We start from the raw sequence: 13350 nt of genomic DNA, 5'->3' as shown, positions 1-13350 counted from the left end.
CGGAAGTCCCATAGACTTGAATGGGACTTCCGGTATCGGAATCGGCGATACCGATACTTTTTTTTTTTTTTAAGATCGGCCGATCCATTCCGATCCGATACTTTGAAGTATCGGACGGTATCGCTCAACTCTAGCCATTAGTGAAACTTTTCAAAATGGCTACCCAGCTGAGAGGGAGCATGACACATGTATCTTTAGAGAAAACATTTGTTTCAGATCTCCTTTTTAACACTTTGGGATATGGAGTTTTCTTTAGCTACAGTAGTTTTATTTACCCCCCTCCCATATCCCACCAATGTAACTCTAAAAGGGTATCACATGGATGTCCTTATATCATGGATGGTTTTCTTTAATCGCTTTACTAACTTTAATTTCATATTTGTGCCATTTGATCAAACATGAGAAACCTTGTTTTCTTTTAGCCCACCATCATAGCTATGATGTACAGATAATGTAGGCTGGGTTACCTGGATAATCTGCGCTGCCGTCTCAGGAGTCCCATGACGGAGATCATGACCATTAATGGACAAGACCTTGTCATTACACTTTAGCCTTCCATCTTTTGAAGCCAGACCACCATCTAATAAATCCAGAACAAAAACACCATGCTCCTCTGTCTTCCTAACCAACTTGATCCCTAGAGGCTCCGCTCGATCCTGCTTCAGTAGGGTCACTTGGATCACTTCTTTGCAGACACTGGCTGTGGTGGTTCCCTCTGCTCGTTGAGATCTTTGAGAGAAACCCTTCTCTTGTAGGACAGTGACGTAGAACACAGAGGAAGGCTGCCGGAGTAAGGCAATTGCTTGGCTGTGGGACACATTACTGATATTCATTCCATTAACCTGAAAATGCAACAAGGCTTTATTAACAACTAGTGACTAGTGATGAGCGAGTGTACTCATTGCTCGGGTTTTCCCGAGCATGCTCGGATGTCCTCCGAGTATTTTGGAGCGCTCGGACATTTAGTTTGTGTCGAGGCAGCTGCATGATTTGCGGCGTCTTGACAGCCTGAATACATGTGAGGAATGACTGTTTATTAGGAAATCCCCACATGTATTCAGGCTGTCTAGCAGCAGAAAATCATGCAGCTACTTCGACACAAACTAAATCTCCGAGCACGCCAAAATACTCGGAGGACACCCAAGCATGTTCGGGAAAACTCGCTCATCATTACTAGCGACCTGTAGAAGTAAGGCTTTTCCAGAATATGTCAATTGTATTAAATAAAAGAACTGAGATTTTTATTTATTCATTCTTAATGTGCTACCATTGCTCGCTGCTGCGGCCAGCGAAAGAATGCAGCAGTCAAATGTCCATCTAGATCAGTGTTTCCCAACTCCAGTCCTCAAGAGCCACCAACAGGTCATGTTTTCAGGATTTCCCTTAAAATTGCACATGTGAGATATGCTCACCTACACAGGCAATAATTCCACCACCTGGGCGATACTAAGGAAATCCTTTAAACGACACCTGTTGGTGGCTCGAGGACTGGAGTTGGGGGAACACTGATTGAGATCAACAATGTACAGAAATCCATGAGACAAGAGTGATGGGGCGTCGTTAAGTACGGTAATATATATTTTATTATTTTACAGAAATCTTTTTAAGTGTAGTCCAAGCAGAATCTTAATTCTGACTGGAGGACTCTAGTTATGCCACTGTTTCCCAACTTAAGGCCCCGTCTCACTAAGCGATCTCGGTAGCGAGATCGCTGCTGAGTCACAACTTTTGTGACGTAACAGCGATCTCACCAGCGAGATCGCTGTGTGTGACAGCGATCAGCGAGGGCCCCCCTGCCGGTATCGCTGATCGCTGGAAGAAACCTCTGGACATTTCTTTGGTCGCTGGTCTCCCGCTGGCCAGCACGCATCGCTGTGTGTGACAGGCGGGAGACCAGCAATCAGCTGTCAAAAATAATAAAAAAAATAAAAAATATAGTTATTCTCACCTTTCGACGTCCTGTTCAGTCATCTTGCCTCTCTCCACACTCCAGTCCCAGTGATCCTTTGCACGAATGACCGCGAGATGTCACGGTCTCGAGGGATAACAAAGTCTCGCGGTCATTCATGCAAAGGATCACTGGGGCCGGAGCGTGGAGAGAGGCAAGATGACTGCACAGGACGTCGGAAGGTGAGAATAACTATATTTTTAATTTTTTTTATTATTTTTTACAGCGATGGCCAGCGATGCCGCACGCTCGGCATCGCTGTGCTGATCGCTGGTGAAGCTGTCTGTGTGACAGCTCACCAGCGATCCTGACACCTTGATATCGGTGTCGGGATCGCTGGTAAGTCGCTATGTGTGACGGGGCCTTTAGTTTTCATTAACTTTCACCAAACAGACCAGATGACATGTTGTTTATTAACTTTTTTCCCCCAGACAGAATTATTTCTAGATCATCTTTTGAAAGTTAATCAATGAGATGTTGTGCTGGTGCCAGACTCACATTGCTGTTCCCCACTCATTATGTATGATAATACAGTCAAATATGTGTCATCTCCACGCATCATGTTCATTTGTCTCTGCTCCTACATACAAGTGTATATCATATACCTTATAAACCATCTGTCATCAACAAGCACCTTACCTCATGAGAGATTAATTAAATATACAATTATACCTGGCTGGAGGTATGAATCTCATTACTGCCAAGTGACATATCGCAAACCTCCCTAAATAGTGCCTAAAGGAGTTTTTGTTGTTACACCCATCGCATAAATGCAGCTGATGAACGTAATCTATGCTGATATTACTGTCTCAAGGCCTGGCAAAGGGAATTACTGTCATATACAATGCACCATACCTAAAAAACTAACAAGGAATGGTCATGTTTAAAAAAAGCAGCGAAAATACTCATAAGCGGCACGTTTACATGATGTGGAAAGAAGCGGATCTTCTGTCCAGAAATTCCAGCCCGAGTACCTTGTTCTTTATCCTTATGAAATTATCAGTATCTTTGGATGAGATTTTATGAATTCTCATCCACATGCTGCAGAGAAAACTCACAGTATAAATTCACTGGCATGGTAGACTTCACATCTGCGTGAATTTAATTTACACTGTGTGTATTCACCACAAAATCAACAGATACAGAATATCCCACATAGCTGTATCTTAAAGGAGGTGCCCAGCCTTAGGCTACAAGTCTGCAGTCACTGTCTGTGACTGAAGGCTTGTGAGTTCTCACATCGCACACACACTGTCTCGGCAAGGGAGCATATCTGCAAGCATGTGATTTCCATACATGCGGTCACATGCCGACTAGACGTGTGTGGCCTTGATTAATGCAAGTGTATTGGGCCAGACACGTCTAGTCGGAATGTGGCAGGAAGTATGCAAATTACATGCTTACGGTCAAATAACCGGTCGCTCTCAACACTGGAGAATCCTCTCAGCGTGAAGTGCACACAATGTGAGGATTCACAAGACTGAAGTCACTTACAGTGACTGCAGACTTGTAGCCTAAGGCTGGACAACCCCTTTAAAGGGGGGAAAAATTACTCTTCTTTAGAATAAATGAAGCTTCCAGGCAGATGTATTTGACCTGCCAAAAACTACTTGTGTGGAACTATTTAAATCCTGGCTTGCACATTAAAGGAAATCTGTCAGGTTTTTGCTAGTCCACCTCAGAGTATCATAATGTAGGGGTAGAAACCCTGATTCAAGTGATATGTCACTGATTGGGCTTGCCTGCTGTCATTTTGATAAAATCCCTGTTTTAACGGCTGCAGATGCAGCATTAATCAGAATGCTGAGCTCTATAAAACCCTGCCCACACCACTGATTGGGATCTGTCTGCCCATGAAAGTGTACACAGTAAGTGATGTGGGCGAGGTTATAGAGAAATCATGAATATGGAGGACTACCTGGCAGCAGGATTACTAGTCCTATAGTGATAATATCAGACTTTCTATGGAGCCTGCAGACTGCTCTGTGTGCTCATACAATGGCTGAGCTCTTTTGGCACATTGTTTCAGCAATCAAATTAATCTTTTCTTTTTATTACAATAATGTACTTGCCAAAGTATATTATTTATTGGATGTGAGATAAATAGGACAACCTGCTCACATGGTCCACGTTCCCAGCAGTCTGGTGGGTTAATAGAACTAGTGTGCGTTGAAACCTATAGAAACTGCCCACCACACATTATAACCATATAAAATAACACGAATGGTGTTTTCTAGCAAAATGTAACGCTTACATATAGTCTTCTCTTCTGAGAACACATCAATAAATGTTTACGCTTAAAAGAAAAACTCTACTGGTTGTGTAACATCGGAGCATTCATCTTTGCACGACTTAGTAACATATTTAACTAGTTTCCACAAACTACAGATAGAAACTTGTTACATGCACCAGTGGCTGGTACAAGAGTTAAAGAAACAGAGGAAAAGTATTATCTGCAAGTTCGCAGACAGTCAATTCATTGGCGAGCCTTGCATCCTCAAAGTATGCCCCCCTAAGAAGCCCTCTGACTACCCAAAAGCATAGAGCAAAAATATTTGTTAACACTTTGGCCATAATACACAAGCTCCCACAATGTGCCAAGCCTGAGTAGCCAAAATATCATCTGTTAGGTGTATGGCTTTGAAGGAAAACGGTCATGTAAAATAAGGCTATTAACCTGGGATTAATCTGCAGATTAATAGTGTTCTGACAACATGCAGCACTCGCACTGAGAGTCCCACTGCCTGGAGGTAATTGACTTTATTCCAGCAGGCTCGCTTTTTCCGTCACAGGAATGGCACTCGCTCAGAGAGCGGCACCTGTAACCGCGCTCCAGACACTGACTGATAGCCGGCCGCAATGCTGAGTTCGATGTCAGTCATTGCCTGGGACGCAGTTACAGCCCCCACTCTATATGCATAGGGCAGTGACTGAAGCCTCGCCAGCACCATCACCCCTTTGACTGAACGAGCGAGGCTGCTGGAGTGAATAAAGTTAGTTTCTTCTCGGCAGTGGTGCTTTTTGTGTGGGCGCCACACCATGCCAGACAGCTATTAACCAGCAGAATAACTCCATATCTGCAGATTGGAAGTGTTATTTTACATGATAGGTTCCCTTGAAAAAGCACAAATTACACCTTGGAAGGAAAATAATATATAAAATGTTCAGTTTCTTCCTAATGAGATAATGGCATAAAACAGTCACTTAATTAAAACTTTTTGAAAATCCATGTCAGAGTGTGGATGGAAATTAATACATCAACATGTTTCAAATGCCGTGTGTGTTCTTAATCATGATGTGGTGCTTTATCATTTTTAAAAAGTGTGAATTAGAAGTGATGATTTTATCCCATTATGTCATTTGGATTGAGCTGGACAGCTGTACTTTTCTCATATCATGTACTCATCGCTTCAGTTATGGGCTTTTCAAGACTAAAGGCCCCGTCACACACAGCAATCTCGCTAGCGAGATCGGTACTGAGTCATAAGTTTTGTGACGCAACAGCGATCTCACCAGCGAGATTGCTGTGTGTGACACCTATCATCGACCGGTCCCCCTGCCGGGTATCGCTGATCGTGCTCGAATGGCCTGACCTTTTTTTTGATCGTTGGTCTCCCGCTGGCCAGCACGCATTGCTGCATGTGGCAGGCGGGAAAGCAGTGATCAGCAAGCTCCCCAGCTCGTATCCAAGGTAAACAGCGGGTTTCTAAGCACCGCGCTTAGAAACCCGATGTGTACGTTAGAAACCAGTGCGTGTTAAATATTAATAATTCGTTAAATATTTCTTATTACACCCAGTTCTGTAGATTGCTTTAGCTTATATGACATAGGCTATTTTTAAGCTTGGCTCATGGTAGAAAGACAGCTCCATATATGTAGAGACCACGTGCTTTAAGAGACGTATATAATTCATGGCCAACTGTAGAGGGCGCTCTTGCTCCCTCCCCATCATGAGACACAGACGCGAGGATGACATCTCGGCACGGATATAGCATTGAATGGACAGACAGCTGGGATATTACTTGACGGCTATGTGAGAAGCCGAACTGAGAGACAGCAGCCATTTGCTATTCAGGATCCCGGAGAGAAGAAGAATACATGTTGCTTTGATATGAACTAATGGACAATCTTTCACTTATTTTTTTATGTTTTCTGTAATAATCTTTTGTTGGATGGAAGAATCCAAATAAACCACTACATTTTTATCTGGTAACTAGTCCTGAGTATTTTACAGGATAAGCATTATTTTACAGTGCGCTGGTGCAGGGAGCTGGTAACCAAGGTAAACATCGGGCTTCTAAGCGCAGCGCGGCGCTTAGAAACCCGATGTTTACCTTGGTTACCAGCTCCCTGCACCAGCGCGCTGGTTTCTAACATACACAGCGGGTAACTAAGCGACGTGCGCGCTTGTTACCCTCCTGTCGCTGGTGAGATCTGCCTGTTTGGCAGCTCACCAGCGATCATGTAGCGACACACCAGCGATCCTGACAAGGTCTTATCGTCAGGATCGCTGGTGCGTCGCTATGTGTGACGGGGCCCCAAGTCTGAACATATAGATGAGCTGGTTGGCTTTGTTTCTCGCTTCAATATTTTTGCCTTGTGATTCTTGGAGGGAGAGAGTTGTGGTGTGTACCTGTGAAGTGCTAAGCCCAATTTGCCACCGGGAGCCTTACTAATAGGCTAGTGGCCAGTGTGGGGAATGTTATATGAAGGACAGACTTATCTCTGAAGTCATGTTAGGGCATGTAACATGAGGATTAGGCTACAGTTTGTACAAAGTAGATGATCATCTCCTTGCAACTAAGCAGAACATGTAGTAATCGCACCTCCAGTATGTGGTCTCCTGGCATAAGCTGGCCATCTGTAGCAACCAAAGAATCTTTCAGCACTTCCTGAATTACAATGTTGCCCAGAGGGGTGTCTCGGCCCCCCACAATTCGCATGCCCAGTTCCTCTTCAGGATCATCGCGATGTATCTCTACTGTACTTGTCTCCGCTACTAGACTTGTCCTGTGAGGTTGATCTTTAAGTTCAAAACAAGAATAATTAGACTCTTAGTAGAAAGCGTTGTGGGACATACATACATACATTTATACCTCTATTCTTTTCTCACCATCATCGTTTTCATCAAATGCTGGATTCACCAAGCCCGGCTCAGATGTACCCAGAGCTACCACAGCGGCCAGGGAAGATTCTGCTAGAACATTGGCAATGCCACTTGCTTGGCGGGCATCAGCTTCATTGGTATCCTTGACAGGGGCAGTCCTTTTCTCTCTTTCCGCTCTGTATTTTCTGAAACCTGCACACCTGACATGCAATAAATATAATTAATGGTTAGTGACGTTAGTATCCATTGCACTAATAACAGCACAAAAACGTTGGAATAGGACACCTTTATGCCATGCTGACTTTGTACATGTCCAAGATCCAGGACAGCCACAAAGGATGCCATCACTTAGCCGAAATAACCTAGCCTCCTGCCAAAACTTCACGCGCCATGAAAATACTGCAATAAATCAGGAACAGTTTGCTTTGATTTTAGCGGTAGGGGAGAAGTATAGCAACTGCACCCATGATATAAACGTGGGTCCGAACCCCATTTTCTTCAACATCTCTCAGAGAAAGCTCCACTATGCTATCAAAGGCCTTTGCCGCATCCATCGACAGCACTACTCTATGCCTAATGTTATCCGCTGGGAGCTGCATATTCAGAAAAAGGTGGCCCAAATTAATTGCTGTGGATTTGTTGGCCATAAAGCCAGTTTGGTCTGGATGTATCAAATAGACATAATTCCTGACAACCTATTAGCTAATATTTTGGCCAATATTTTGATATCAACAGTCAATAGAGAAATAGGTCTATATGACTCCGGAAGCTTTCCCTTTTTTAGGGATAATAGTAATAATTGCCTCTCATGGATGGAAATAATAAACTCGCTGCAAAAGAGTGGTTGTACAGTGGGTACGTAAAGTATTCAGACCCCTTTAAATTTTTCACTGTTTCATTGCAGCCATTTTTTTTCTCATTAATATACACTCTGCACCCCATCTTGACATAAAAAAAAACAAATATAGAAATTTTTGCAACTTTATTAAAGAAAAGCTGAAATATCACATGGTCATTGTATCACTGCAGCCATTTTATTCTCATTAATGTACACTCTGGACCCCATCTTGACTTAAAAAAAAACCCACAAATGTAGAAATTTTTGCAACTTTATTAAAAAAGAAAAGCTGAAATATCACATGGTCATAAGTATTCAGAGCCTTTGCTCAGTATTGAGTAGAAGCACCTTTTTAGCTAGTACAGCCATGAGTCTTCTTGGGAATGATGTAAATACTTATGTCCCCCCCAAAAATTGAGAAAAGTATTCAAGGTGTGATACCTTTATTGGCTAACCAGAGAAATTCTATTTGCAAGCAAGCTTTACAGAGTTGTTCTGAAGCCACTCCTTTGTTATTTTAGCTGTGCGCTTGGAGTCATTTTCTTGTTGGAAGGTGAACTTTTGGCCAAGTCTGAGGTCCAGAGCACTCTGGAAGAGGTTTTCATCCAGGATCTCTCTACTTGGCTGCATTCATGTTTCCTTCAATTGCAACCAGTCGTCCTGTCCCTGCAGCTGAAAAACACCCCCATAGCATGATGGTGCCATCATCATGTTTCAGTGTTGGGATTGTATTGGGCAGGTGATGAGCAGTACCTGGTTTTCTCCACACATACCACTTAAGGGCCTGTCACACTAAGCGATATTGCTAGCAATATCGCTTTAACGTCACTGGTTTTTGTGGCGTTATAGCGATATTGCTAGCGATATCGATATGTCTGATACTTACCTCCGACCGCTCCCCCGCTGGTCGCGCGAGAACGTCCTGGACTGTTTCTCGTCGTCAGCTTCCTGCTGGGCTTCCTGTGGAGAGACGATCGTGGACGCGGGCGGGAGGACGTCAGGATCGCCTCGTCTGACACGTAAGTAGCGACCCCGACCGCTGCTATGTCGCTGGTGAGATCTGCCTGTGTAGCAGCTCACTAGCGACCACTTAGCGATGTACCAGTGATCCTGACCGCATCATATCGCTGGTACATCGCTAATTGTGACAGTACCCTTAGAATTATCACCAAAAAGTTCTATCTTCGTCTTATCAGATCAGAGAATTCTTATTTCTCATAATCTGGGAGTCCTTCAGGTGGTTTTTTTTTCTGCAAACTCTATGCGGGCTTTCACATGTCTTGCACTGAGGAGAGGCTTCCGTTGGGCCACTCTGCCATAAAGGCCCGACTGGTGGAGGGCTGCAGTGATAGTTGACTTTGTGGAACTTTCTCCCATCTCCCTACTGCATCTGTGAAGCTCAGCCATAATGATCTTGGGGTTCTTCTTTGCCTCTCTCACCAAGGCTCTTCTCCCACGAATGCTCAGTTTGGCTGGACGGCGAGGTCTAGGAAGACTTCTGGTGGTCACAAACTTCTTCCACTTAAGGATTATGGAGGCCACTGTGCTCTTAGGAACCTTGAGTACTGCAAAAATTCTTTTGTAACCTTGGCCAGATCTTCGCCTTGCCACAATTCTGTCTCTGAGCTCATTGACCAGTTCCTTTGACCTCATGATTCTCATTTGGTCTGACATGCACTGTGAGGTCTTATGTAGACAGGTGTGAGCCTTTACAAATCAAGTCCTATCAGTTTAATTAAACACAGCTGGACTCCAATAAAAGAGTAAAACCATCTCAAGGAGGATCACAAGGAAATGGACAGCATGTGACTTAAATATGAGTGTCTGAGAAAAGGGTCTGAATACTTATGACCATGTGATATTTCACTTTCTTTTTTTACTAAATTTGCAAAAATTTCTATATTTCTGTTTTTTTCAGTCAAGATGGGGTGCAGAGTTTACATTAATGAGAAAAAAAAACAACTTATTTTGAATTTACCAAATGGCTGCAATGAAACAAAGTGAAAAATTGAAAGGGATCTGAATACTTTTCATATCCACTGTATAGCTGTAGCAAATTTGGGAGTAATACCTTGTTAAAACGTTTAGACACCTCTGCAGGGGGGTCATCTACACCTGGAGCTTTACCACCCGACATAGAAGATAGAGCATTTTCTAATTCCTGCATCCTCTCATCTTCAAAAGTCAACCCGGTCATTTCTAAGAAATTTTAAATTTCTCCTTCTGGAGGTCTAACCTTTGAAGAGTATAGTGGCTCATAAAATGAATGCAGAACCTCCAGAATCTCTCCTGTAGACTCTGCCCAATCCCCATTTTGAGAGCAAAGCTTATAAATATGGGACGAGTCCCTTTGCACTGTAGTAACAAGAGATAGTAAGTGCCCTACTCTTACACCTTCTTCAAAAAAGGTGATTCCCTGAAAGGCTCTTTTCCTCTCAGCTTTTTGCAATAACGTCCATGTAGCCAGGGACTGGGCTGTTTTCAGCCTACTTTGAGCCTCAGGTGTAGGATCATCTGTCCCCATTGTTGTTTGCCATTGCAATAGAACCCTTAGCGGCAGTAGTGAGGATTTCTTCTTAAGTTAGAGTTTTTCAATATGGAAAAGAAGATCGCATTATATGCAGATACCTTCTGCTATTTCTGGGAGACTATGGTAGATCCCTGAATAGTGTAATAGATTTATTTAAACAGTTTGGGCATTTGTCAGGTTTGACTATTAACTGGGATAAATCTGTACTATTCCCCTTACATGGCCAGGTAGACTGTTCAGACATTCAGCATACCCAAATAGAGGTGGTTTCCAAGTTCAAATACTTGGGGTTGGTAATATCGTTCACTCACAGAGATTATGAAAAACAGAATCTACTGCCAATGCCATTTGTGGTGGGGATGAGGCCTTTTAGATGTGTGGAAACCACCCTAAACCATATTCCAGTCGTGACTTGAACCACACAAAAAGGATTTTTAATTACTGACTGACCAGGGCACGAAGTACTGTTGAGTGTGCCTTTGGTATGCTGGTCTCGAAATGGTGCATTTTAGGAACAGCAATTAATATCAAAATTCAGACAGTCGATGAGGTGGTCAAGGCGTGTGTGGTTCTCCACAACTACATAATGGCTAAAGAGCGACCAGACTTCAAACTTGATGAACCCGTTGCCAGATTACCATCATCACTCTCTGAGGACAACAAGGGAAGTTGCCCAAATGAGAGATACATTTGCAGCCTACTTTATTTTTAAGACTGGATGTGTGGCATGGCAAGATGAAATGGTTTAGTAAAATGTTCTTGTAACTTCATGTAATGTTATGGACCTGGAATGTTAAAATGTACCTTTAAGTTTTGATGACAATAAAAAAACTCTAGTAAAACACTTGTCCACTCCCTGTCTCATGCAGATTGGGTTATGTCACCCATACTTTACACTACACCTGTTCTGTTAGTACTATGGTAGGTGACTTCTAATTAGCTCCATCGTCTCTTCAGTCTGCATTAATCTATAGTCCAATAGATTAATACACAATGAAGAGATGATTGAGCTAATACACCTCATATCTTTACTCACCTGTCCATGTGTCAGAACTAGTGCACTCAGGATGCAGAAAACACAGCATCCTGAGTCCACTAGTGCTGACACCTGGGCAGGTGAGTATTGCTGACCCCTGACCCTTTGTGCTCTTATTACTTAATTTTTTTTGTTCAGTCCTCTGTTTTTGCCACCTCATAGCTCCATGACAGAGACATGAAGCAAAGCTGCAGAGTAAATGAAAGAAAGAAAAAAAAAATGGATTTTTTTTTTTGAGTACTCACTGTAAAATCCTTTTCTCCGAGATGCTCATTGGGGGACACAGGTACTGTGGGTGTATGCTACCGCCATCTGGAGGCTGACACTAAGTAAACAACACAAAGTTAGCTCCTCCTCTGCAACCTTGCCCCGATTACGGGCGGAAACCAGTTTAGTGCAAAAGCAGTCGGAGAATAACGAAAAAACAGCCTTAATGCAGATAACAATATGTCTGGAAAAGATCCACCCTAACATCAACAAAAAAAATGCACATTAAATAAACTTGGCTAATAGGGTGGATGCTGTGTCCCCCAATGAGCGCCTCGGAGAAAAGGATTTTACGGTGAGTACTCACAAAAATCCATGGTTCTCCTTTGTCTCATTGGGGGACACAGGTACTGTGGGACGTCCTAAAGCAGTCCCTGGGTGGGAAGTTGACTCACCAATCCAAGCTACATGCACCTCCTGTCTAAAGGTGCGCCACCGCTGCTTGGAGAATCCTTCTACCTAGGCTCGCATCCGACGAAGCCTGAGTATGGACATTGTAATGTTTAGTAAACGTGTGCAGGTTGGACTAGGTCGCTGCCTTGCACACTTGCTCCGTCGAAGCCTGGTGCCGAAGTGCCCAAGAGGCGCCCACTGCCCGAGTAGAGTGTGCTCTGATCCCTGCTGGAACCGGCGCACCCCTGATGCGGTAGGCCTCCTGAATAGTTAGACGGATCCATCTGGATATGGTCGATTTTGAGGCTGCGAGTCCCTTCCTGCGCCCTTCGGGGAGCACGAACAGTGTGTCCGTCTGACGAAAGGGTGCCATCCGCGCCACGTACCTTCTGAGTGCTTTCACCAGGTCGAACGTGTGAAGAGCTTTTTACACGCGATGTACTGGCGCTGGACAAAACGAGGGCAAGACAATATCCTCATTAACGTGGAATGAGGATACGACCTTCGGCAGAAAGGGGGGAACTGGTCTGAGCACCACCTTATCCTTGTGGAAGGTGAGAAACGGTGCTCAGCACGACAAGGCCACCAACTCAGAGACTCGCCTAATGGAAGTTATGGCTACCAAGAATACTACTTTCCGAGAAAGGAACGATAAAGGAACATCTTGAAGTGGTTCAAAAGGAGCTTCCTGCAGAACACTCAGGACCAGATTAAGGTCCCAGGTGTCCAGAGTCACCCTATAGGGCGGTACCAAGTGGGAGACTCTCTGGATGAAAGTCTTCACCTGCATATTGGTAGCGATTCTTCGCTGGAACAGGATGGACAACGCCGATATCTGTCTTCTAAGGGAGCTCAGGGCCAAACCAGAGTCTAGGCCTGACTGGAGAAAGGCCAAGATGTTGGGAATCGAAAATGTCAGTGGGGAAAAACCACGGTCTCGACACCAAGCGAAGACGACCTTCCAGGTATGATGGTAAATTCTCGCCGAGGTAGCCTTCCGGGCGCTAATCATTGTAGCGACTACCTCGCGCCCAAACCCCGCCTGGGTCAGAATCCAAGATTCAATGGCCATGCCATCAAACGCAGGGCCCATGAGTTCGGGTGGAAGATCGGGCCCTGGGACAGTAGATCTGGGCGCTCTGGCAGTCGCCATGGGATGTCGGCGAGTAGCTGAACTAGATCTGCGTACCACGCTTGACGGGGCCTGTCTGGGACCAGCAGAATCGCTGGA

At 44.2% G+C, this 13350-nt stretch overlaps 1 protein-coding gene across 5 annotated transcripts in view; it reads right to left on the bottom strand.

Annotated features, from left to right (window-relative positions):
• LOC141050879 (ligand of Numb protein X 2-like) overlaps positions 1–13350 on the bottom strand; it is a 127999-nt gene that overhangs the window by 11878 nt on the left and 102771 nt on the right. For all 5 annotated transcript variants that reach the window (XM_073547543.1, XM_073547544.1, XM_073547542.1 and 2 more), the window contains 3 exons: positions 7062–7255; positions 6775–6971; positions 468–842 (listed from right to left, as the gene is read on the bottom strand). In XM_073547543.1, coding sequence (XP_073403644.1) covers positions 468–842; positions 6775–6971; positions 7062–7255 — 766 coding nt within the window. The remainder of the gene's footprint in view (positions 1–467; positions 843–6774; positions 6972–7061; positions 7256–13350) is intronic.

The sequence above is a fragment of the Dendrobates tinctorius genome, unplaced genomic scaffold (assembly GCF_039654945.1).
Source record: "Dendrobates tinctorius isolate UK_male_01 unplaced genomic scaffold, ASM3965494v1 ptg000154l, whole genome shotgun sequence".
NCBI classification, from domain to species: domain Eukaryota; kingdom Metazoa; phylum Chordata; class Amphibia; order Anura; family Dendrobatidae; genus Dendrobates; species Dendrobates tinctorius.
Note: the sequence above shows the minus strand (reverse complement) of the source record. Positions and strands in the feature narration are given on the sequence as shown.